The following is a 25,937-nucleotide window of genomic DNA, read 5'->3' as shown; positions in this document are numbered from 1 at the left end:
GCGCCGCCAGAGAGAGGCGGGGTGCTTCCCCAGGGGTGCCTGACAGAAGCAGGAACAGCATGTGCAGAGGCCCCAAAGAGGGAATGCGAGTGAGGGAAGGAGGGGACCAGAGGCAGCTGGTGAGGTTGGAGGGTGTGAGTGCAGGGACCACAGACAAGCCCAGGTCAGAGAGGAGGGATGGGCCAGAACTGGCAGGACCTGCCCGCTGTGGGGCAGCTCGGGTTTCATTCTAACGCAGAGGGAAGGCACAGGCGTTTCATAGTGGTCCTGTACTGAGGCCCTCGGGAGCGGGGCTTAACACAGTGCCAGGGAGGGCAGAGCAGGAGTCGTACTGCCACGTGCTTGGCACGTCCTGGCGCTGTGCTGCCGGCTCTGCCTGCGTCTGTGCACTGGGGGGTTACACCCCCTTGCTGGAGGGCACCCGGCCCCTGCTGGTGGCACTGGGATTTGAACCTACGTCGGGTGGACTCTGGGCTCGGCACTCTTCACCACGACACCAGCACTGCCTCCATTGGGTGTCCAAATCTGCTTTTCCCTTGTCCCATATTAGAGGGAATGTGACCTGTGAGGGTCACTGAGCTGGTAAGTGGCAGACAGGTTGGGTCCCTGGCATCATCGGTTTCCCGGGGCATCTCAGGGTGGACCCCAGATTCCTGGTTGAGTGATCTCACTCTGTGTACCTGATGGTAAAGATGATCCATCAGGGCAACTTTAAGATGATGATGGTAACCTCCAGAGGACACGTGGACCGACCTGTTCATGAATTCTAGCTCGCTTCTGTCAGCTTCGTCTCAGAGGGCCTCAGTTTCCTGTTCTGTTAACTGAAAGTGATTGTTCCTGCCTAAAAAGGTTGCTGAGAGGATTAGGCAAGGTGACACCCGTGAAGGCACCCAGCCCAGCACCTGGCAGGTGGGTCCCCACCAGATGCCGAGGAATTAGAATCTCATTTCGCTCTGAGGCTTGGCTGACTGCACGGCCGTTCCTGTGCGTCCTCACTTTCAGGCTGATAGGAGGTTGTTGAGTGCCCCTGGGCCACTTCTCCTTCAGCAGGGGACTTTTTTGTTTGATTTAACTACAGGTGATCTGTCTCCTAGGCCCAAACTGTCCACTCTCATTAACGGGAGGCCTCGGTGTGCCTTTTCGTTCTCCTGTCCCCACGTCCCTTCCTCCCTATGTCCAGGAACAATAGAAGTGAAAATGCAAAAACAGCAGCTATTTGTGGTGCAGGGACCCCTCTTCCTACGGCCATCTCTGGATGGGGGCCGTCCCACCGTCTGGTCTTAATGCTTCCCCGTCCCCCTCACTGTCAGCCACCAGAGCTGGAGTTTTTGGTAACCTGATTTCAATTTGATTGATTCCTGTTGAGCAACTGGTCTGTAAAAGAGTCAGGCCTGCAACTTGAAATCTTTTTTCGCTGTGGCCTCTCCCATTGCGGAGCACAGGCTCTGGACGCGCAGGCTCAGCGGCCATGGCTCACGGCCCCAGCCGCTCCACGGCATGTGGGATCTTCCCGGACCAGGGCACGAACCCATGTCCCCTGCATCGGCAGGTGGACTCTCAACCACTGCGCCACCAGGGAAGCCCTTGAAATCTCTTTTAATTTCCCATTTACCGCATCAGCCCCACATTGTCTATCGTATGTGATCAGAAACTTTTTCGTTTTTTTCCCTTGTAAATTCCTGGTTGCTGCCACCACTGACTTCTTACGTCATACCTGTTTTCCTCTGTCGCAGAGGGGAGTGGGATGTGTGGTGTCATGGGTCTCCCAGAGACCCCCTGAGTCTAACTCAGCAAACACACAGGCGAAAGTGCAATAGTAGAGGCAACAGCAGTTCATGTCCAAAAAGATCCAGGGGTTTTAATGCCGTAGGTTCAATACTCGATTTGTTCAACGGCCATTTGTTCAATGATTGTCTACTCTGGGGAAGAAATTGTCCTAGAAAATGGGGTACCAACTTGATCTGATCTGGTCCTGCTCTTGAGAAGGTGTCTTGGGATAACTGGAGTGAGAGAGGATGCACAGACACCCAGTCTAGCCTGGGACAAGCCCAGCAAGGGTTTCACCAAAGGAGAAAGCTTAGGTGGAGTCTTGAAGGACGAAGGGGAGTTTGAAGAGGAAAAGGAGGAAATGGGGATTCTAGGAGGAGGGAGTGGGGTGGCTGAAGAATCAGGCTGAGGCAGGAAAAAAACGTGGCAGATTCAGAGATGTACAGGACTTTCACTCTTCCTGGTGGAGGGAGGGGTCAGCAGTGACAAGAGAGTCTGGAGAGGCGGGCTGGTGTGTGAGGACGGCTAAAACCAGGGTACAGATGTGGGTTACGTTGCCCAGGGAAAGTGTGTGGAGTGAGAGAACACACTAAACCAGAACCCTTGCCAACAGCAACCCTCACAAGGTTGGAGGAGGAGCCAGGAGGGGCTGCTGCGAGACAGAAGGAACTAGGCCAGGGGAGGAGGAGTTGCAGAGTGGGGTCAGCCAGGCAAAACCTGTTGCCCCAGAGAGGCAGGCAGGTTCGGCCAGGAAGTCCCTGTGGACAGGGCAGCTGAGGAACCGGGCAGCTTGATTCTCTAGCATACACTTCTTAAGTCCCGTGGGCCATGGAATTACCCCAAAACTGTTCACTTAGAGGGTCACAGCAGGTGATACTGACGGGAATTGTTGTCTGCATGCAGTAGGTGCTGCAGAATTGCTTGCAGTTCCATGACAGTCCTCATCGTGATTGGCTGCTCTGTTCCCATCTACCGTGGCATCTCAGTTTTTTCCCTCACTTTCCCGCAAGCAGGTCATCTTTTAAAATTGTAAATTGGATCTCATCACTTCTCTGCTTAAAAACCCTTCAGGATAAAGTCAGAGCTTGTGTGGGGTCTTGGGTGCCGTGGCCCCCGAAGCTCTCTTCAGCCTGGTCCCCTACCCTCTCCCTAGCCTTCAGGCCCTGACCACCCCGGCCTCCTTCCAGGTCCCCCCCTCAGCCAGACCTCCTGCTGCTTAGGAGATGCCCCAGAGCCCCTCCCTGCCTCGCCCCGCCAACCCTGCCCATCCCCAGTTCCCCACAGGAATAGCACTTCCTCGGGGGAGTGCGGGGAGTCTTCCTGCTTGCCCTGCGTCAGCCGCTGCTCCTGTAAGTTCATGGACGTGTTTGTGTCCCCTGCTGCAGGGTGAGCTCTGCAAAAGCAGGGATCCTGCCTGTCCTGCCACCCCAAGTACCCCCTCCCCCACCCATCTGGGTTGATGTGGGCCACGGCTTGCTCAGCCATCTCTGACAGCCGAATGGCTGGGCTGACCCTGTCTTCTCATCCAAGGAGGAGGCCCTCTGTGCAGTCACCCAGGTGCACCTGTCGTCCGAGGTTCAGCCAACACGCCACCTCCTCTGTGAGCTTCCTGGAGCGGCTGCCGCACCGTGCAGATGTTCCGTGTCCTTAGTTAGACGGGATGCACCTGCTTAGGGCTCTTGGGGCACAGCAGTCTCGGGGTGTGGGTTCTTTCCCGGCTCCTGGAAAAGCCCTTGGTGTACAGTGGGTGCAGTGCCGACACCTGCCCCCCGCCAGCTTCTTGGGTGTGCTGCCAGTGCATCGCACAGAGCCCCGCGCTCAGGAGGGCCCCGCACTTGGTTTAACGCTCCGCCTCCGCTGTCGCCATCTTGAAATTCTTAATGATATTTGACAGGTCCCCCCATGGTTTTGCACCGGGCCCTGTACCTGCCTTGCGGGGGTGATGTGCGGGGCCACGAGAGAACCCTGGGATCTGTAGACCCCGGGGCCCAGCTCAGGGCGAGCCCTCTCCGCAGGGTCGCCTGTCACCATCTTAGCTCTGCTCACTCACAACCACAGTCAGTAACTCATTCTTCTGTTTGCTCAGCTTCATTGACTAAGTGCTGTGGTCAGAGGCATCGATCAACTGCGTAAAATCCCTCTGCAGCTGCTTCTCTCCCTCCCAGGGTTCCCAAATGCGGCCTGTCTTCAGAGGCACTGCCAGGGCTTGTCAGAGAGATTTCTGGGCTGCACCCAAGGCCCACTGAACCAGACTCCCCGGAGCTGGGACTGTGAATCTGTATGGTTAGCAGTAGTGCCTGCATCTGTGCTGTGACGTATGGAACCGAGTGTGAGAACCGTCGTCCAAGCGGATGAGCCCTTGGTGTGGCGTTTGGTGTCCTCTCGGTCTGGCCCCGGCTTTGTCTCCCACAGGCAGCCTAACCCTGCAGCAGAGTCAGCTCTCCCTGACTGCCATCCCTCCTCTGAGGCGGTGTCCCCGGAAGCCCCACCCGCCTGCTTTCGTGCTCACTCATAACGTGGTTTTTATTCTCCTCCGAGCATGTGTCCTGTTGCACAGTGGCTTGTTCCTGCCCGGTTGTCCCCCCAGCCTGAGAGCTCCTTGCAGGGGGTAGCTCACCTCTGCATCCTCAGTTCATCAGGATTGAGCCGTGGACACAGGACTCGCGCTCAGCAAGGCCCCACTCCCTGGTCCAGCCGGCCAGCCGGTGGCACAGATGTTTGCTCCTCCGGGGTCTGTGGGAACAGGCCCTGCCCAGAGTCATTCTGGGAGGTCACGCGTTTGTTGTGTGGAAAGGGCAGCTTGTAGAATGTAAGCTTTCTTTATGTGATCATTACCCACCCCTCTTCCATTTTAGAAATGACCGTGTGTGACCAGAGCTACTTCAAACCAACCCCCAGTCACACCATGAAGAAGTAATTGTGTTGCTTTTGTCCCCCAGACCTGTTGGGTTTTAAATGGTTTTCCTATTATTGTAACCTTTCTTCTCGGCATTCGCTAAAGGCAGCTAATGACCACAACAAGTGGATTATGTGTTTTGATCGAATACCTGCTTAAGTGTGGGCATCGTGAGCCTTAATGGCCAACACCTGCACCATAAAAGACGCGCTGGGTTGATGGAAGGTACTTTCTGAGCACCTACTGTGTGCTCCCACCTGATGGGGACATGCGGACACAGCAGTTCAGGGGAACGTGCCATGTGGTTCTCAGTGGGCATTTGTTTCCTGGACACACGTAGTAATAACACCTGACACCTTCATTCACAAAGTGCTTCCTGGGCTATGACCCTCCACAGCCCCGCGGGACAGGCGTGGAAGCCACTGGATGGGTAATGGGACCAAGACAACAGGACAAACCAAGTCCTGTGCTCAGAGCTGAGCATCCTGGTCCCACTGGTGCACTTTGCCCAGTGGGTAGAGATCAGGATTAAATCACCCACTTCCTCAGGGCACCTGCCACATCACTTAAGGCTTGGGAAACCCTTTCTTCCTCTTGGATGTCCTTCCCTGTATGGAAAAAAGTGGCCACGGATGTCTGGAAACTTCTGAGTTCCTAGGGGGACTCGAGCTGGTGGGGCAGCTCAAGTCCTGCTTGAGAAGGCGGAGGTCCCCAGGACTGCCCGCTTCCCGGGCTCTGTGGGCTGTTGGTGGCGCCTGTGCTTTCTGAGCCTTGGGGACTGCTCCATGCACCCTGTAACCTCCTTTTTCTCCTCTGTCTTTCTCAGGCACATCTCTCTCACGCTCCCTGCTACCTTCCGAGGCAGGAACAGCACTCGGGCTGACTATGAGTACCAGCACTCCAATCTGTATGCCATATCAGGTACGTGGGACCACTGCGAAGGGCCAGCTAGCGCGTCTGTGTCCCAGGCACCGCCTCCCTCTACGTGTTTCCTGGCTGCTAATGGCATCTGTGTGTCTTACCTCTCGTTTTACCCCTGCAGGGGGCCTGTTCCCTGCAGGGACCAGGCCTTCCCTTTCCTCTGTGTCGCCATAGCGCTTAGTGAAGGGCCAGATACTCAGCATGTTTTGAAACTAATGATGAAAAACAATGCGTGGATTTCACAAGCTTGAAGGGAGGTTTCCAGAGAATAGTCACCACATCGCTCACCTGCCAGATCCAGGGCAGGTTCCCTGCGGGGACTGGGGACCCCGCACACCTGAGGCCTGGTGCCGCCTGCCCTCCGTATCCACGCCTGTCCTCATCTCTCATTTCTCAAAGCCAGGTCTGTGACCAGCAGGTGCGCTGGCGTCTCCCCCACTCCCAGCCCCATCGTATGAGTCTGTGATTTCTGAACTTGGCCTTGAAATGGATAGTGTTACCTTGGCAGGAACTTCGTCAGTCCTGGTTTCCTTTTTCAAAAAACTCACAAGCCTTATTACAGAATTGAGATTCATTAGATGCCTGGCAGGGCAGGTGACTTGCTAAGAACTGAGGAGACCCACAAACTTGACTCTGATTATACAGGGCCTCCAGTTGGGGGGCGTTTGTATATAAGGGGGAAATGGCAAATCGGTGCCACTTAGCAGCACATACCCTTAATAGTGAGTGACGTTTTGAACACGGGAACATGGCATTCATTCATGTACCATAATGAATCGGTTATTTGAAAAGTAATCTTTTTTCTAAAAATTGCAACTTCAGGTTACTAAATAGATGAAATAGAACAATGGTATAATTCGTGTCAGTATTAGTTTTTCTTGTTATGATCACTCCCTAATAGGTTTGGAAGTATAAGCAAAGGCCAGTTGTTCCGTTTCTGGGTGGCGCTCCTGCTGGGGAAGGGGAAGGGGAAGGGGAACGACAGGGATGTTCTCGAAGCCCTCACCCTGGCTTTTCTCCAGGAGCCAAGCTCCCCAGGGCAGCGGGAACGTGTTGTCTAAGGGAAGCATCTCCAGGGAGAATTTCTTTTGTGCTCTGGCTATTTCAGCAGAGTCGACAAGGAGCATAACAAGTGTGGAAAGATGACCTATTTTGTAGAAAAGCTGAATATTTCCCCAGATGCCTCGTGGCAGAGTGGTGCAAAATAGGTCTGTGAAATCCAGCAGGGCGGCCCCGTTCGGAATGCACATAAGGAAAGCTCAGTCAAAGCAGATGACTTTTTTCCCCTCCAGCTCGCAAATCTTTTTCCAGCCAAGGGGTTCGGCTGCCCCCACCTTACCTGGATTCTCTGATGGCTTTCCCAGCTGTTGACGTTTCTGCAGAGAAGGGCCCGCAGAGTGAAATCTCCTCTGGTTTGGCAGGAATGTTCCTGTCTGCCTCTGGGCCACTGCTTCCTCGCCCCGCGGCTTTGATGAGGTGTTGTCTGGGTTCATTTCAGCTGTTAGTTTAGCAGTACCGAGGTAACAGCCTCAAGACGCAGGGGAAGCCACTCAGAAACTTCCCGTTACATTTGCGTAAGTGGCAGCCAATTGGATTTTATCTTCCAAACAGAGGTGGTTGAGGCTGTGGCCCAGGGCAGCAGGCAGCACCGAATCGCCCCACCAGGGTCCAGGACTGCTTCGTTGCGATGCTGCCAGACACGCCCCGCGGAACCCGCAGGCTCCACAAGGCCTGCAAACTCAGCACTGCGCAGCCGTGGTGCAGCTGGGAAGCCTGCCCAGCGGCAGTCTGCCTGCGAGCCATTCTGGCTAGAAGGGAGCAGAGACCGCCCCCCCACCCCACCCCCCGTTCCCACAGCATTTGTCACTGAGTGGCATGTCTCAGTTTGGTATTGCGAAGTTAAGGTTTCAGTGGTTCACTCCAAAAACAGTCAAGGCAACGTGTGCCCCAGCCCGTGCACGGTGCCCAAAGCCACGATGTCTGGCGCTCTGCTGGTAGTGGAACGAAATCACCAAACTGTTCTCCTCCCGAAGCAGCTCTGGCACGCGTTCGCTGCGGACGTCAGGCACTGAGCCTTTGGTGCGAACTCCTGGTCTGCTCTGGTTCGTTCCTGAAACCCTTTGATTACTGCGCCCCTTGCTTGCGGCCCCTTCCTAAGATAAGTAGGTTTCCAAACAATGTAATTAGAAGTTTGAAGAGCAGCCCACATTTACTTTGTACATATGGTTATTAAAGTAATATATACTTTTAAGTGTTTTCCCAAGGGCATACCTGTTAATATATTCCTTCTGTACCTTTCACTGAGACAGTTCATCTCTGTCCTGCCTGCAGAGGGAGAGACACTGCTCAGAGCTGCTGAGAGACCGGTGGACACAGCATGTAGCTCTGTCCCCAGCACACAGAGGTGCTCGTGAAATGGTTGTGGAAGGAAGGGGGGAGGAAGGAAAGCATTTAGCCTAGTGTCTGCCTTGCCTGGGGGTGCCCTCTGTGACCTCTGGGGCAGGTGATCGTCCTGATTTGCTGCTCCAACCCTACAGTGTCTGGGCCACCATCTCTGAGCAGCCCAGCCCATCTCTGCACGGTGCTCCTGTGTTCAGCAGGGCTGTCTTACTCTATGTTCATATCCATCCAGCCGTCTGGGGTACCACGCGTCCCGTCAGCGTTGCATACCGACTGTTCTGCGCTGTCCAGCCAGTGGGTAGTTCTCTCTTGCGCACAGAATTGGGGTGAGGAACATCGTGCTGAAATCCTGAGAAGCTTATTCCCTTCTCTGCCATCTTGTACCCTCATCAAAACGGCCATGAAGCACACCTTTGATCCTCACACTTCCTCTTCCAGGAATTTCCTCTGGACAACACAGATGTGCAAAAAAGATTTATCCACAAGGGCGAGCACTGCTGCTTTTTAAATAAAATACCCAAAAACGGGGTGGGGGGGGTGGATATCGTAAATGTCTAAAATAAAGGCAAGTGGTTAAATTATGAAACATCCATATGGTGGCCTTAACTTTTCAAGCATCAGAAACAGTTCTGATTTAGATAAAAAGATGTACATGAATGCTGTTAAGTGACAGTCAGGACGTGCAGTGTGATCTCATTTTAAAAAATATATCTAGGGCTTCCCTGGTGGCACAGTGGTTGGGAGTCCGCCTGCCAATGCAGGGGACACGGGTTCGTGCCCCGGTCCGGGAGGATCCCACATGCCGTGGAGCGGCTGGGCCCGTGAGCCATGGCCGCTGAGCCTGCGCGTCAGGAGCCTGTGCTCCACAACAGGAGAGGCCATAACAGTGAGAGGCCCGCGTACTGCAAAAAAAAAAAATATATATATATAAATATATATATATATATATATATATTTATATATATATATATTTATATATATATATATTTATATATATATATAGGTCTGGGAAGGTACATGCCAAGGTGTTTATAGTGGTTTTCACTGGATTTTCCTGCTCTTCTTTTTGTTTCCTTGCGGTGTCTCATTTTTCTGTGATAGCACATATTGCTCTCGTAAGAAGAAGCAATATAGGACCGATGTTAACTTGTCAGGCTCTGGGGAAGCCTTGCCGATTCCGGTGATCGCCGTCTTTTCTGAGTGCTCGCAAGTCTTCTGACTCATGCTTTCAAATTCTAGTGGATATCACTTCCAGGCCACAGATCAATAACTATCTTACTATCCCTTTCTGAGGACATGATTTTTTCCTGTTGTTCAGTCCCCTGGAACCTCCTGTCCACTGATGTTCCTCAGAGACCACTGGCTTACCTTTTGCGCCCGGTGGCCCTCCAGACACCGACTGAGTGTGAAAGCACCAGGCTGCTCCAGCCGTCTCCTCACCTTTCTTGCCCCTCAAATTCCCCATCACCGTGTTATTCACTCCTTAGGGTTTGAGGATGGTTTTCCTTGAAAGAGTACATGAAATAAAGTGGTGGGTACCTGGTTTGTCTCACTCTGTGACCTGCATATAGTAGGATTGGCAAACCACTTTTTAAATTGTCCTTACTTGTGATAAACGGCAGCTCATGGGCTCATGCTTTCCTGGCGATGTTCTTACTGGTGTGTCTCCCTCAGTTACATGCCCTTAAGATCTTGTCCTGGGAGGACTGGCTGCAGGGCCATGTTGATTTCTCTGGGTTCCATCCCAAAACCCCAGTTCCTAGGTTTCCTTGTCAGAACTTTTAGTGGCTGTTAGTTTTGTTTTAAAGAATATCTTCTCCCTCCTGAACATCTTCTACTTTCATCCCAGATGATGGTATCTTCCCTTTCTTTTTCCTTACAATTTTTTTAGATATTTAGGTGTCTGACCGTTTGCTCATTTCTCTTCCACCTATTCCAGAAAGATTTAAGGTAGCTGCAAAAATGCATGTAACAAAGTGAAAATGGAAGGGAAAAAGTAAGAGTGAATGAAAATACAAGATAACAAAGTAGGGCGCAGCTATGGGTGAGGCTTTGCATGAAGCGGAGATTCTGGATTTGGTTCTGAGTCAACAGTTTGCTTACGGACAACCTAAAAATAAGCTGGTTGTTGGAGGAGAGCCTAACTATTCCTTTTATGAAGTTTTCTCTGTACAGAGGGCCCTGTAAGGTGCTGGGAACAGCCGCTTTTCCGTGCGTTTGATAAGGACTGACTGTATGCCCATGTGAGGCAGATCCACTCACGTTTGAACCCCTAAAATGTTTGGAAGTTGAGTGAGACGTTTCTTAAGAAATGCTCTTGTGCTGGGCGTCATGTGCCTTAGAGGCTGGGGACCTCGGGGGACGTCAGGAAAGAGGAGGTCCCCAACGTCCTGTCCAACCTGAGGGCCACCTGTGCCGAGGGTCCCTGTAACAAGCAGCTCAGCCCAGAGGCACCAGGATTGCTTTTTCCAACGTAGGCATGTCTTGTCAGCCACGTGGCAGGTTTTACTTAAGGAACGGGTGACAGTAGGTATGGGACACTACGCTGTAAGGGTCTTTTGTTTTTGTGGTGGTTATAAAGTGATTTATAGCGCCACGTAAAGAATTTTTACCAAAGGACTTGTTTTTCTCCGTTTTGGAAAAAATTGACACAGTCATATAAATTAGTACAGTAAAGCAGATGCATATTAACACCAGCATGTAATAAAACCCCAAATCTCCAACTCAGCCCACAGTTTCAGGATGAGCCACATGCAGAAATGCGCTGAGGCCTCGTGGGGCAGGGAAGCACCTTTTAGCGCCTGACACCTTCATCTGTCCGTCAGCACCAGGCTGACCACGTGATTTATCTTCCACTTCATCACTTTTGAGAATGAAAGAGGCACAGAGTTGCATCAGGACAAAGCCGGAACCTGGAACCGAGCCGGCAGACAGGGGCTGTGGTCACCTTGCCTTTAGCTTTTCTGTTTTCTTCAGGTTTTTTTTTGTTTCTGTTTTTGTTTTTGCTTTTGTTTTTTGATTGCTGGAAAAGCCAGCTTATTGCCCTGCACAGCTGTTGCCTCTTAAAAACCAGTCTCTTTTCAAGATGTTTGACATCAGGAAGCGTGTGAGAGTGGACAAGCTTGAGTCCATCGGCTGGCAGTTTAGCCACGACACTCGTGCAGAGAGAAGGAGAATTTTATCTGAAACACAGAACCCCGTACGAGCCGTGTAACTCTGACATCAGACCGGGAAAGCGCAAAGCAATTAAAAATAATTAATGATTTCTGAATATCAGCCTTCTCCATGCAGTTTTAATCTAGTCCTCATTTAAATTGGAAGATGGACATTTAATTATCAGTATTATGAAATTCATGATTTATATATTTCATCCAACTGGATAAAATTTCTGCCATCAGCTCTTCATCTTATTATGAAAGAAAATCTGTATATTTCACAGTGTGATCATTTAAAAACTCATCTGCAGCATACCAAACAACTGCAAACATATTTTCCTTTCATTTCTGGTGATTACATCATTTCTATCTTTTAATTAGGAAAAAAAAAATCTCGCCTGGAATATCGGAAATAAACTTAATACTGTAATGATCATAAAGCACTGCCGGGTCAGAAAATGAAGACCAAAGGACTAAAACAATAGGGTGTGTGAGAAATGCTGTTCTTTTCTGTGTAAGGTGTTCTAACAGACAGCTGCTCCACATGTCACATTTATGCTGCAGAGTTTGCGTGTGAGGTGTGTGTGTGTGTGTGTGTGTGTTTCTCCTTTTCCCATGCATGTGGGTGAGTGTCAGCCTGCGATTGGGTTGACAACCTCAAAGGAAGGGAAGGGCCGCCAGCTTCTAGTGGGAGCCCCGGAGTAATGTGAATCGCCCTCTGCATTCGCAGGTACCCCTGTGGCCTCTGTCATTAATGGACATGTTCACGCAGCTTTTGTGGCCTTGAACTTCAGACCCCTGCTTTCCTTTATCCTCCGATGAGAATTTTCAGGCTCACCTAGGACTGGTTGGAGAGGTGGGGGGTGAGCATGTGGGAGGGTGGGAGGGATCCGAGGGAGGAACATCAGTTTGATGCAGCCCCAGATTATAGCATATGGGGAAAATTCCTCAATGAAGTGAAAAAATATTTATAATAACGGTGCTCAAATCAAGGAGGAAAGAAGTCATTTTAAAAGACATATAAATTTTTATCATCCCCTCTAACAGCCATTGCGTCCCTTGTCTATCCATCTATTCCTGCCCTGACAACAAAGGAAAATAGAATAAGAAAAAGCAGAAATGAATGGGAGTGGGCCTCCCTGGTGGCGCAGTGGTTGAGAGTCCGCCTGCCGATGCAGGGGATACGGGTTCGTGCCCCGGTCTGGGAGGATCCCATATGCCGCGGAGCGGCTGGGCCCGTGAGCCATGGCCGCTGAGCCTGCGCGTCCGGAGCCTGTGCTCCGCGACGGGAGAGGCCACAACAGTGAGAGGCCCGCATACCGCAAAAAGAAAAAAAAAAAAAAAAAAAAAGAAATGAATGGGAGTGGGTGGGCACTTTACTGCATAGTGTATCTGTACATCCTGACGTAAAGGTGCGGGTGACAGGTGGCCAGGTTTGCTCTGTACACAACCATGTGTGTGCTGTCAGACGCTCACACGCTGCCTTGTTTCGATTGATGAATTGCCTGCTTTCTTGATTAAACCTTCCGTCACTTAAGAAACAAAAAGCCTGTGTTTAGATGGCAGAGTGGGACACGTCAAAAAAATCTGTCTCCTTTACCTTTGTGCAGATGTTGGGCACAGACTGTAACATGTATTATTAAAATGAATGTGGCATTTGCTGTGCATTATTCCTTTCCTGGGAGAAAGGACTGTAAATTATATGCTAATAATAAGCTTTAACCCTTTCGAAATGCAAAAGATTTAAGAGTGCAAATATTCACGTAGGCCTGGCTAATTGGACATGCTTTCATACAGCCACCGTGGTCACTGAAGTCAATGAACAAACGGTGTGTGTGGGCGGACACGCAGGGCACTTGGGAACTCGAGGTGCTCCGCTCTGCAAGTGCCTCTGCTAGGATTTTGTGGAGAGAGACCCTGAAAGCCCTTGGCTGGGCTCTGGGTCATCTTACGACAGATGAGGTCCAGAGCCATGTCCAGTTCCCCCGGCGCATCTTCTGGACCTGAGCATCAGGCGTGGTCCTCTGGTGTTCTCCTGTGTCCCCGCTTACGGGGCTGGCTGGGCTCGGGCCCGGCAGGTACCCGGTGTTGGTGCCTCGCACTTCCTGGACCTGGCTTATCAGTCCTCAGTCCAGTTGCCCAGGTGGCAGACTCATGTCCCCAAAGCACAGCCTCTCAGATCAGACCTTGCGTTCTTTCATACCTCACCTGCCCGGCGTTGGGGCTGTCGGTGGCCAGTCTCCACCTGTCCGGTGTCCCTTCCTCTGTGCCCAGCAGCCGGGGTCACTCCCTGTGTCCTCACCTTTGTGTCTCTCTGTGCCTCTGCCCCTGCCAGTCCCAGGGCCCAGGTGGCCCCACCGTCTCTTCTCCTTTCCTCTGCTGAGCCATCCTTGAAGGCCTGCTCCTACACTACCTCTGCATGAAGCTTGTCTGCGTCCCTTCCAGTCGGGGCTGCTGGTCTCCTCCCACACTGCTTTGTGTTAGAGCGATTTCACCTGGGAGCACTCTGAGGCAGCAGAGGCTGTGTTTACAAGAGACGATGAAGGCTGTCTTGAATCCTTTTTGAACCCATGCGGTTGTAATTAAAGGCAGAGAGACCAGAACGACTGTTTACTTCCCTGTTCATTCAGCAGACAGCGCTGCCGTGTGCCAGGGCCCGTGTTCCCTCTTCGAGGGAAGCGTGTGGAAGAAGGTTCAGCATGTGACTGATGGGGCGTTTGGGGTCAGAAGCACGTGGGGCCATCACACAGAGCCACCGTGCATGGCCGCACTGCACAACGCGTGTGAATGGTTCCTGGCTGGAGCTGTGCAAGGGCCCTGCGTTATGTTACCCTGGGCAAGTCACTCAACGCTGGTTACTCACCCCTGGAAAATAATGCGGTAACCGCCCACTACCTTCCCAGGATTGTTGAGAGGATCCAGGATATAGAAGAGTATGTTATAAATCAGGAAGCAGTGCGGGAATGTCACTTCCCTCCATACTCGCCTCCCCTGCAGGGCTGTGATCAGAGTAGGAGCCCAAAGCTTTGATGAGGGTTATCACTCAGGACATACTGGCTCATCTTCTTAGCCCCGTGCTCCCTTATATGATTTTCTTTGTAAGATTACTTCTCAGCAGTCAGAGTGCTCCAAGTGCTCAGGGAAAACATCTTCCTCAGGCCAGAGAAACTTGCAGTAAAGGCTCTGGCAGGGCTCGGCTTGGCATCCCCTGGAAACCGAGACCCACTGTCACGCGTCGTCACTTAGACGTTGGCTGCTTTCCGTGGCAGGCAGCCCATGAACCCTGCTCGGGAAGGTGACAGGATGCTGGCTTGAGGGCAGGAAGGAAAGACGCACTTGGCAGAGTGAGCTGGCGACTTCCATAAAATCTTCCAACGTGCCTTTGGTGTTTTGGGAGGAAAAGTGCTGGTGGGCTGGCTGCCTTCCGCTCCAGGCTTTCATTTCTGCTTTTCCTGTGCTCCACCGGCAGGAGAAAGTTACGACTTTTTCCAGTTTCATCATCGTGAAAAATAAAAATATTATTGGGTGACAGATACTTCAGTGCGCTTAAAAGGTGGCCACCCCCCTGCTGCGCCTTCCGCCTCTCTTCGGTTTTTAGGCCCGGCAGAGTGTAGGCGGCGGTGGTTTAATGGGCCACGTCCCCCTGTTAAATCCTCGAGTGAGACAGCGGAGAGGCAGTGGGGAGAGGCAGAGCAGGAGCCAGAGGAGCCGGGTGCAGGCCCAGCCTCTCCTGCTGACCGGCCCGGGGATGCCAGGCTCGGCACCAGGCGTTTCTGGATCTGAATGCCCACGTCTCTCGACACCAGGAATTGGAATAACAACATCAGTAATTCAAATGTAGCCGTAGTTCAGCTAATCTTTTTTGGAAGTTTCCTCTGTGTCAGCCACTGTCTAGCATCTAAGGTAGCGGTGGTAACACCCACCTCCCAGGGCTGGGGTTGTGTGGGAAGGAGCCTGTGTGTTTTTCGGGTTGGGATACCTGAGGTGTTACTAGCAAATGTGTACTTACTGACTCCAGACTTCAGAGAAATTCCATCCAAACGCTGTCTTGACTATAAACTTCCCAGACACGGACAGTTAGAGAAAAACCAACTTTCTGACACCTTTCTCCCTGCATGTTTACCTTCTTTGTCTAGTTTTTAAGCAGAAATATGCCTCCAAAAGCAGAAACTAAAAAAAAATAAAAATAGAAATAAAATTAAAAAAAAAAAAGAAAAAGAAAAAGAAATATGCCTCCATTTCCCCATCGTAATTCCCTTCCTGGCAGGCAGCGTGATTGTGGTCCTTTCTGAAGGCCCAGCCAGAGAAATGCTGAAAACAAAGGGAAGACGCTTAATCCCAGCTCTTCATCTGCTCTTAGCACTTCTTAAGAGGTTTTCTCTGGGGCAAATGCAGTCGTCAGGTTTACCAAACACTCCTGCCTAGGAGCAGCTTATATCAAATTAGCCCTTTGTTTCTTTTTCTATCTCTGTCTCTCCCTGTGTCGCAATAATAGACTGTCAGCTGAGAGGGGAAAATGATATAATTAAGGTAAATTCTTTAAACACATTTAGGGAGCTGAAGTTGCTTTTGCTTTTATTAACATGGATTGCATTAATTTATTTTAATAATACCTAGCCTTCTTCTAGCACTTACTGTGTACAAGACTCTGTAGTAAGCCCTTTCCATGCATTTTGTTATTTAATCCCAAAAATCCTTACCAAGAAAACCTTACAGAAAACCTTTAGGATTTGTACTATTACTACTACTATCTCTATTTTACAGATACAGCACAGCTGCCAGCGTTGCTGAGTTTCTACGTTCAAGCCTTGTTTTGAGCCTCATAAAATAAGTAGCTTTATTTTACAGGTGGGGAAACTGAGGTTTGAGAGAGTGATTTGCCCACAGTTACACTGCCAGTAAGCAGGAGGGCTGACATTCAAGCCCATCCAGACCCTAAGCTCCCAGCCCCTGCATGGAGGAGGCTCCTTCTGGCTGTGGACCATTTCCCTGCCTTTGTCAACTGAAGTTGGAAGGACACACACCCAGAGTGGCTCACGGTTTATTAGGTCTCAGTGTTGTTTCAATCTCAGATGATCCCTGGCCCCTCATCTCTGGGACCGCATCAGAGTGAGGCCTTTGATGCTTGACTGGCAATGACCCCCCCAGGTCGCAGGGCACTGCCGAGAGCGGTGTGGCCCCTGTTGGCCGTTGCTGGGCAGAACAGTGAAGAGATGAGCACACAGCCCCACACTTGAAGCTGAGTGACCTTAGGCAAGCGGCTTCACCTTTCTGGGCCTCAGTTTCCTTGTCTGTTAAATGGGAATGACAGTGGTTTGTAGTGAAGATTAGAACCGTGCCTGGTACATGGAAGGTGCTATAGATGTGTTGATTATGATTGTAATTATTCCACAGCCCCTCCTTCCCGCCCCTTCTCAGATTCTTTCCCAACCAGGAAAGGGAATATTCCAGATGCTTCAGGGAACCTCCTCTCCATCCGTAGGCAAGGCTACTGCTGGTCTTGTGTCAGAGACGGAGACCTTTGTCAGGGGGTGGGGTGGGGTGTGGAGCTCTGGGCACCTGGATGTCCCCTTGCTGTGGCCTTCTATCCGCCCTGTGGTGGCAGTGGGCAGCACAAACAGACCATTTCACACCTTGGGACTGAACTGTAGGCGTCTTCTTCCCCTGTCCCAGCTTCCCGGACCCTGCCCACAATAGGGCTCTTATTTGAACTGGCAGTCACCTCAGTGCCATCCGCTTTGAAGCTTCGTTCTCTAGATTGGGCCTCCTAAGGTGCCAGCATCTGCTGAGGTTACTGAGCCATTCTAGACCCTGTGCGACCCTCTCCTGAGCTCCTGGTCCCAGCTCCCATCCTGCTGGCCCCACTGCCTAGGTTCTCCTGCTCTCCCGCGTGGCCCAGCTCCCAGGCTCCAGCCTGGCTGACTTACGACGGTAGTCACAGGGGATCAGCTTCCAGGTGAGCGTCTTTAAACTCCTGAAGACTTCGTGAGTAAAGGTGTGGGCGTCAGCAGAACTCGGGGAGAGGTTGGATGGCTGTACGGAAAGGATGTCAGGACGAATGCATTTGACTGCTAACGTTAGGACAAAAGACATTCTGATCTGTTCTGTAGCAGTGAAGCCACCTCTCCTCTGGACAGAATACCTGAATCCATCCGTTGTTGTGCAGTTGGTGTTTGTGTCCTGAATACCCAATGCTTTTTTCCCTCTTTTTATAAATGGCCGGTGGAGGTCTTAACCTTTTATGTTTAAAAACACAATCTTCACTGCTCCAGCCTAGGGTTTGGACGGGATGTATTTATCACATGCCCCGGAGAACGAGGCTCCTTACTCCTCAGATTTGTGTTTTGATTGTCTCAGACGGTGAGTGAGGCGGAACTCTCCTCCAAGCTTGAGATCCTTTGTTCAGAGCGCAGTTTCTCGCGCCTGGCTTGTTTTACAGTGTGAACGATCTCATGATCCACTGGCGAGGCAACATCCATAATTGAAGGAGAGGAAAGCGCGCCTCCTCGGCCCTAAGCATCGCTCCTGGTGACACACTTAGAAGTACTTAATCGCTTCCTACCTGGAGGCAATAAACGCACCCATCTTTCTGTTCCATTGCCTCCTGTGTTTACCTTAAATATGCCCTGTGCTAACAAAATGCCAGTGTCACTCCTGTCAGAGGGTCCTTTGGCTCACGAGTCACACATCCCCCACTCACCCTTCTTCTGCCAAAGGTGGTTGGACCTTTTCTAGGCCCAGCGTGGGCAGCTTCTTTGGCCAGAAGCCTCTTGGCTATTCATGCTGCTTGTAAACTTTGGCCGTCTGACTGGTTTCCCAGTTCTAATAAGGGCGACCTGTCTTTGGTTACACCCGTCTTGTTCAGTGCTCAGTTCTCTGCTGGAGTCCAGGGTCCGTCCCAGGAGGTTGGGACCACGAGCCTCCTCCACTGGTGTGTGTCCAAGCAGGGCCCGGCCCGCGGGAGGCGCTCGGTGCTATTTGTCGTTGGATTGCTTCTTGAAATCCACCCTTTGTATCCGCCCTTCCCCGCTGCGTGACTTTGCACAGTTTGTGTAACATTTCATTCGTCTCCTCTTCTGAATCTTGAGGATTAGGGATAATGGATGTGAAGTGCCTTGTACTGAGTGGGCCCCGCAGAGATGGCAGCTGAATGACTGTCACAGACACTGTCGTTCCAGGGAGCGCTGGTCTTTAGTCACCTGCAGTAAGACCCCCACCTCCACCCCGCCTAAAATACAGTCAGGAGGGGCAGCTGGTCCACTAGGCAGGGCCCGAGGGGAACTCACAACTCACACCTGGAGGGACCCTGCCCGGTTCAGGGGACTTCTTGGTGTCATATAAGACCAGCCCCCCATCCTAGCTCAGAAATTGGTAATTGCTTGAGGTGTAAGTTTGTTACTGGGTAAAACAGTTTAAAAGAGAACATCTCAACATTTAAATGAGCCTCCAATTTTCCCCTTCCCTTCTCCAACTGAGAAAGGAGCATATCCGTGCTCAGGCCTCTAAACACTTTGACTTCTGTCTTCTTTGCCTTTTGGTTTGTGGCTCTTTCTTTCCTGCCCCTGTCATCCCAGGACCCTTGAGCCAGAGTCCTTACATAACTGTGAGCCAGGGCTTGGTTTCAGGGTCCATGAGAGTCACACCACCCACCAAGCACATCATGAAGGCTTCCCTGCGCTCCAGAGCTGCTGCCAGGCCGGGTCCCGGCTCCAGGGCTTGTGCCGAGGACTGGCTCGGCAGCCACAGGACACACCATGCACTGAAGACCATCTTTCTTGGGGTTTGGGAGAATAGTTTAAACAACTTTCTTAGATGTCCCCATCTTAGGGGAGGAAGCCAGGGTATCTGTCGATGCTAAGGGACTGCTCCTTTCTTCAGACTACATTTTTCTAAAAAGATATTGTACCTTTTATTTGAATTTAATGAGAACAGACATTTTAAACAGAGGTTAGTCATTTATTTTTGCAAACTATTGTTTTGATTCATCATTTTTGCAGATAATTAAATGGTTCAGTTGGCACAGTGTGTCTACTTTATTTAAAAAGGTAATTTTGGAAGAAAAGAGAGAGAGAGATGCTATTTTTTGGATCACTGCACAAGAATTGCTTTTATCTTCATCTTTGAGCATAGTTTCTGGTTGTTTTGCCAAAAGGCTCTCTCATGTTCAAGCATTTGGTGTCCTCTCTGGTCTGGGGGGGGCTTGCCCTTGAATGATTGGGTTGTTAGCCTCTATGCCCTTTGAACCGGGAGGTGAAGAAAAAATTCTGTGCTGTTACCTTTTAGAAAGACTCTTAGGTTTTAACTGGATTGGGGAAAAGAGCCTACAAGTTATGAACTTTGCAGAGCAGCAGTTTTTATGCTAAAAACAGATTAATTGTAGCCCTCGCAGTGGGTGGAGTTTAAAAGTCAATTACTGCTTGTCCTATTATAATTTACACACCTAGGATTTGAAAAAGTCTGTCACTTGGTATAAAAATGAAAAGGTTACGTGTACTAGTTTGAGTATTCCTGTGACTTTTCATTTGTAAATGCTTTAGCTACACATATTTGTGTGTGTGCAACTTGTAGCTGCGGAGTTCTAATATTACTACAGCTGTGAGCTGGATTCTTCAGGAAGAGTAACCTTTAAGATTTCATTCTTTAAATCCACAACCGCTTGGAACATAGTCCTTTGTCTGGCGGTTCATTCCACTTGTAGGCACCGTGGCAGCCCCTGCAGGGCCTCGGGGACACTCCACTCCCGGGTCATGAGCCAGTAGGGGATGGCCCTTCAGGGGTCAGTTTTTTAAAAACAAATTGCTCACGACGTTTGCCTTCTTTGATTTGCCCGTGTTTGCATCCTGAATCCATTAATTCACTCCTTAAAAGGATTTATTTTAAGTGGACCAATTAAAACTTTGGAAGCTGATTTTTTGCTGAGTAGCGCAGACCTCTGGAAGCACCATTTATAATACAGCTTCTGCCCTTTCCCACCGAGGGCTGTCTGATCGTGCTGCAAGCTCTGGCGCTCAGAGTACAGAACCACTGTTCTTTGTCCTCCCGTCCCGGGAAGCTGCTGTGTGCGTGGGTGTCTCCGGGCCTCCGTTGTTTTATGGGGACCTGGCAAGTCTGAGGAGCCCAGCCCAGCCCGGGAGCGGCTCGCAGGATTTGTTTGCTTGCATAAACCCCATAGTTTAATTTTTTTTAATAGGAAGCTGCTGTGTAGTTGGGATATTTAAACAGCTATTAACCGAATGACAATTAACAGATTGCACAGACAGATTTTCTTTTGAAAACCTCTGAAATTGAGTACAGTTTGCAAAACTATCACGGCCTAGTAATGACAATGAATTTTGATTTCCCGGAACTGATATTAGACTCCTTATTAAACTATGTGCATCTGCTTTTAATTTACTCCAAATAATTGGAAAATGCAGTGAAGCTTTCCAATTAAAGCACGGCTTTATGCTGTTTAATAATACCCCCATAATATTATAGCTTATGACGTGACAGGTGAGTTGGTGTATGAATAAAACATAAAGCCAGCAATAAGGGACGGAAAACCGGAGACAGTTGTGGGGATTTTAAATGCTGGATGTAATTTGCATATATTAATCTCTTCTTTTCAGCCTTATCAGGCGTTCTTCAGTATTTGAAGTTAAAATAGCGTTGACAGGCGGGAGTACGCTTAGTTTTTTCAAGGATTTATTACTTGTATAATTTCTGATCTTTAATAAGCAGATATGACTGATCCTCATAGTTCTATAGAACTCGGTTAATTGTTCCAGATGGCGTGTACTGATTATGCAAAATTACTTTTCACACCATTTTTTTTGTCATGGAGTTTGGAGTAAAATTAAATTTTTTATAGCCTTCTTATCATGCTGTTTTACAGTGGTTTCTCCACAGAAGTTGAATTTAATCTACTATATTACATTGACCAGCACAGTTATTCTAATGTAGCATTTTGTGATTTGACAAAGAATAATAGAACACATTGCTCATTGTTCATTACTGTGTCCCTAATAAAAAGGAGCTCCTGTGTATAGAACATAGCTGTTATTTACGAAGAATGCCTAATTCATACAGTTAAAAATGCAAAATTGTACTATGTAGTAGTTCCTTGTGGGGAGAGAATATCTGGGAGAAGCGAATGGAAATAGGCTTGTTGCTACAGATTTTACATGCTAGAGGAGGGGTCTTCTTTTAATGACCAGAGTGTTTAAATTGTGCTACTTTCTTCTTGTGTGAAGGAGAAAAAAAAAAAGCCTAGATAATCTCATTCTATTAAGAGAGGTGTCACCAGTTGACTTGTCTTGATTTACGTAATCCCAGAAGTCTTTCATAATTGAATAGCATATATAAAAGGTGGTTATACTTTGGTATAAAGTATCAAACAAAAAGTCTAAAAAGCTCCAATGATAACTCGTCTCTTAACGTTCTCTATAGCGTTAATTTTTGCAAAGCGTCTTGCGTTGGTGTCAGATCCAAGTCCAGGCTGTGCGTGCTACTGGGTGACATTAATCTAGGCTTATCCTTGTCCAGGTTCTCAGATAACATTCTCTCTACAATTCAGCTGGTAGTGGGATATGATGGACTCAACAGATGCACCCCAAAATGGGATTGTAAGGCTCTTATCTTGATGCAGGGGTAGATGCCGTTTCTTTCCTTTGGGAGAACTCCTCCCAAGAGCAGGGGGGAGGGGATAGATTTTTCTGTTGCATGAAGAATCCTGTTTGGGTGCATAGTATTTTAAATACAGTACATAAAGAAGAAAAGCCTTTCTAATGTATATAATCTGAAGTTTGACTTGTTTTCAAGAGGCCGCTGGGTAATAAGTCTTATCAGGATTTTTATAGACTCGGGATATACACTTCTATTTCAGATAGAGTAGAATCTCTCATACAGAGAGACTCACAGATCTTTCTGTGGCCCGACTGCTTGCTCTGGGTAGTTAGTTCAGTTCTGTGCATCAGCACCTCACACCCACCGCCATCCTCCCGCAGGCCCTGAGAATGCTTCCTTGTTTGAACAGACTTGAGGTGGATTTGGATCTGTGTAAAAGGTTCAATTCCCTTAGCCCTGGGGGAATCAAACTTTTTAAAAAAATATCCTTCTACTAGTAACACTGATTGCTCTTCACAGGGAGGGCCCCGGAGTAGAAGCAGGACTTCACTGATGCCTCCGTGACAGGCTCAAGGGAAACAGACAAACAGAAGGTTGCAGACCTCAGAGGTCAGAGGACGTCTGTCCAGCTGTCTGCTGAGGGTGGGAGCACACGGTGCAGGGCAGGGGTGCTGTCTGGGAGCGTGGGCTCTCCAGAGGGCCCAGGAAAACAGATTCAGTTAGATGCCCAGATGTTACCACTGCCAGTGTTGTGTAGACTGTACTGTATTCTAGTCTTCAAAATATTTTCGGTTAAGGTCTACTTTGTATCTAGTCTAGTCGTGAAAGAAGTTAAATGGTAAGGTAAATATATTTGGCTGCCTGTAGTACTGGAATGACTAATTAAACCAAACATAAAGAAATGTGATTCGGAGCCCAGGGCACTTTCAGTAAGCAGTACTAACTAAATTCTGTATTTGCTGTACCTCCAGAGTACTTCAAACACTTCAAACCTTTTGCATGCCCTCTTTTGTAAGCTCAAAATGTATTTTGTGAAAATGAAAATTATATGAAAAAGAGAATGCATAAATCAGACATGATTAAAAATATTTGTTCTAACGCAGTAATAATTTGGTAGTAATGCTTTCATCAGTATAGCTTAAGGCTACATTAAGTGGACAGACTTTATATGGGTTCTCTAATTTTAATCTTCAAAATGCTATCTAATGTCTCATTAAGACTTGCATATAATGTATCTTAAGTACAGTCATTAAATGTAGTTTAGGGAGATTTATGTTCAGATATTGCTTAAAGATGTTTTAATAGGCCCATTTACTCTGATGATATTAATGAGCTCTTAATACAGACTAAGCTTCTAAAACTAATGGTAACGACTCCAGCCTGAACACAATTTGGGCTTAGAACCTGGTTTGCCCAAGAGCCCACAGGTTAGCCCTGCTGACACGCAGGGTCAGGGCAGACCCTCTGTGGAGCCTTAAGTTTTGGAAAACGGTCTCGCCTTACTTGGTCTGACTGCTGACCCAGACGACTCCCTCCTTCTGGCAGCCCTGAGCACAGTCCCACACCGTGCACAGGACATGTGCTAATTTGGCCAAATCGTCTGTCTCCAAGGTCATCTGAGTGGCATCGACGCCCTTGGCGGTATCGCTGGGGCACGGGAGGGTTAAAGGGGGCTGTTGCTGTGCTTCTCCTGGAAGCATCTGCCAGGTAAGGAGTGCACAGCCTGGCAGCGTTATGTGAACAGCTTCGATCTGCCATAAGTGAACTGTAAAAGGTCGCGGGGGTGTGCTTTCGTAGGCATTCCTAGTGACTGAAATATACATAATAAAGTGGTCCTGCAAGTTCAAAATTGGAAACAAAAACCCAGCCCACCAGAGTCTCTGTGTGCCCCACGCTTGTGCACAGTTGTTCCCCAGGCCCCACTGCTAGACGTGTCACCAAAAAATCTCTGTTGGTATTTCCTTTTCTTTCAGAGAAATGTTGAAAAGCACTTTTTTTTTGGGGGGGGTGGTTACAGTTATTTTAGGGGAAGAAAATAAAAAAGAACCTATGAGTTCAGAGACTTTTCTAATTACTAAATTGGTTTGTTATAAAAAGATAATAGCAAATTTCTTCTTTTCATAATTGGACGTTTCTTCCCTGTAGGCTAATGTATGCACAGCCCCTGCGTGCACAATAAGTTGTGCTTCTGAAAAGCCATAACTAGCTAATAACAGCTACAGTGTCATCAGAGAGTAATGGTGTGCTGATTAGCATAATTAATGACAAATGGTGGTGCAGAATTGGTGGATTGGTTTAGCGGATGATGAATGCGGCGAGGCCTGGGCTGGGACCTGCCAGCTAGGCCTCTCTGGCTGTCAGCCCTTCTGTTCTCGCGGAGGCAGCCCTCATTAGTCATGATGGGAGGTGCCAGTTTGTATTCTGTTTGGAGCACAGAAAACTTAATAATCCAAGCAAATGTGGCTTTCCCATTTTCCTCTGGTTTTACTCCCAAAACTCTCTTCTCGCCCGTTCCCACTGTGGCTGATCCATGAGCACACAGGTCCTTCGAGACGCTGCCCTGATCCTTGAAGGGGGAACACAAGGTAGCGTAGTGGAGGGACACGTGTCGCCTGGCTCTCCTCTGACCACAGATGAATTACTTCTGCTAGGAGGACTTCTGCTTGTGCCTCTGTTTATCTGGGTATTTATAAGGGGAAAAGAAATGAACTCGGTAAGCTATACATTCTGTCCTGAAATCAGACTAGCACATTTGTCTTTGACTTGATTAATCAGACCTAATTTGCATTCTCAAATGAGACTGATAAAAATGGATTTACCTTTTAACCTTTAGAGGGGAAAAGTATTTCTCTGCAAGGTTTCTAGGGCTATCTTTCCTTAACTGATAAGAAGCAACTCTTTTATCAATAAAGATGAAAATCCTTAATTTGCGTTAGTGAATGAGACTAATTATTATATAGTTAATTAGCATCTGGAAATGAGGATTATCTTAATTACAAAGCACAATTTCCCTAACAGCTACAAAACTGTAAGTTTGATCCGTGTGGAAATTGGTAACTATTATTATGTAATTAGTAATAACATTAATAGTACAGAGTATTTAGACATCATTTGCATATGCAAATGTAATTTACCTGAGCCAAGCAATTGGACCATTAATTATTAGAACATGACAGAGCTGAGTGGAAGTTCTAGATAGCTAAATGGTATCCATTATGCAGAGTATCTAAATAATTGTCGTAGAGTAGGTAAGGACCTTTTATATTTAGATGGTCAGAGTGGTTTTTGTTTTCAGAAGAATCAGGAGTGGAAAGTTTAAACCAGGACACTTCCCTGCTTAGGGAAATAGCTGGCCCCATAGTCATCTCCTTGACTCTGATTTTCCCATGCTTCCCAATATCCCTTGAACCTTAGATGTACTCTCCCTATATATTTTAACATTTCTGAATATTGGCTCTGTCTTACAATTGATGTGTACTCTTAAAACAGTTATACACACACATGAGCATAGTGAATTATGAAGTTGATGGTGCAGCTTACAGTTCGCAGGGGAAAATTCAGAGCTTTCTGAATTTTATCTGTGTAGCCCTAGAGTCTCCTCCCTTCGGAGCTGCTTCTTTATCTGCATCTCCTCTGGTACCTATCTACTCCCTCTTCAGGCTGTAGCAGTGTTTCCCAGAAGATGGGGTGCGTGCCCGTGAGGGAGTGTGAGATGCGGATGGCCTTTAAAATTATTTTATTTCAACCATAATAGCATATCAACAGATAGTATTGTTGAGAATAAGATTAAAGCAGGTGTATTAATCAGTCTTTGCTGGGTAATGTTGCAGTCAGCAAACAACCCCCCAAACCTTAGTGGCTCACCATACCACCATTTTGTATGTCACTCAAGTTCCAAGTTGGTGACTGCAGGTTAATGCTCCATATGTCATCTCCATATGTCATCTCTTTCTGGGACCCAGGATGCAGGAGCAGCTCCCATCTGCAACATGCTCTTCTCAGAGTAGAGGGGAAGAGCAGGAGACCTGGAAGAAACACCCAGTGGCTCTGAAAGCCTCTGGTCAGACATGGCAAGGCGTCCAGGCCAGCCAGGTCAGTGTGTGGGGTTCATCCTCCTCCCCAGGAGGCCCTGACCTCCCACCTCTCACAGGGGAGTGGGAACACACACCCAGGAATGGTAACTTTGAGTTTTA

The 25,937-nt window shown here is 48.8% G+C and overlaps 1 protein-coding gene across 4 annotated transcripts in view; it reads left to right on the top strand.

Annotated features, from left to right (window-relative positions):
• The window catches only part of MVB12B (multivesicular body subunit 12B), a 194,437-nt gene that overhangs the window by 98,308 nt on the left and 70,192 nt on the right, over nucleotides 1-25,937 (top strand). For 3 of the 4 annotated variants that reach the window (XM_081236904.1, XM_081236903.1, XM_081236905.1), the window contains exon 7: nucleotides 5,490-5,584. In XM_081236904.1, the coding sequence (XP_081093030.1) occupies nucleotides 5,490-5,584 (95 nt within the window). Of the gene's footprint in view, nucleotides 1-5,489; nucleotides 5,585-22,263; nucleotides 22,867-25,937 lie in introns of those variants that run through there. The other variant, XM_081236906.1, reaches the window with a different exon arrangement.

The sequence above is a fragment of the Mesoplodon bidens genome, assembly GCF_964165515.1.
Source record: "Mesoplodon bidens genome assembly, chromosome: 6".
Classification (NCBI taxonomy): domain Eukaryota; kingdom Metazoa; phylum Chordata; class Mammalia; order Artiodactyla; family Ziphiidae; genus Mesoplodon; species Mesoplodon bidens.
The sequence above is the reverse complement of the archived record's forward strand: the minus strand, read 5'-3'. Positions and strand labels throughout refer to the sequence as shown.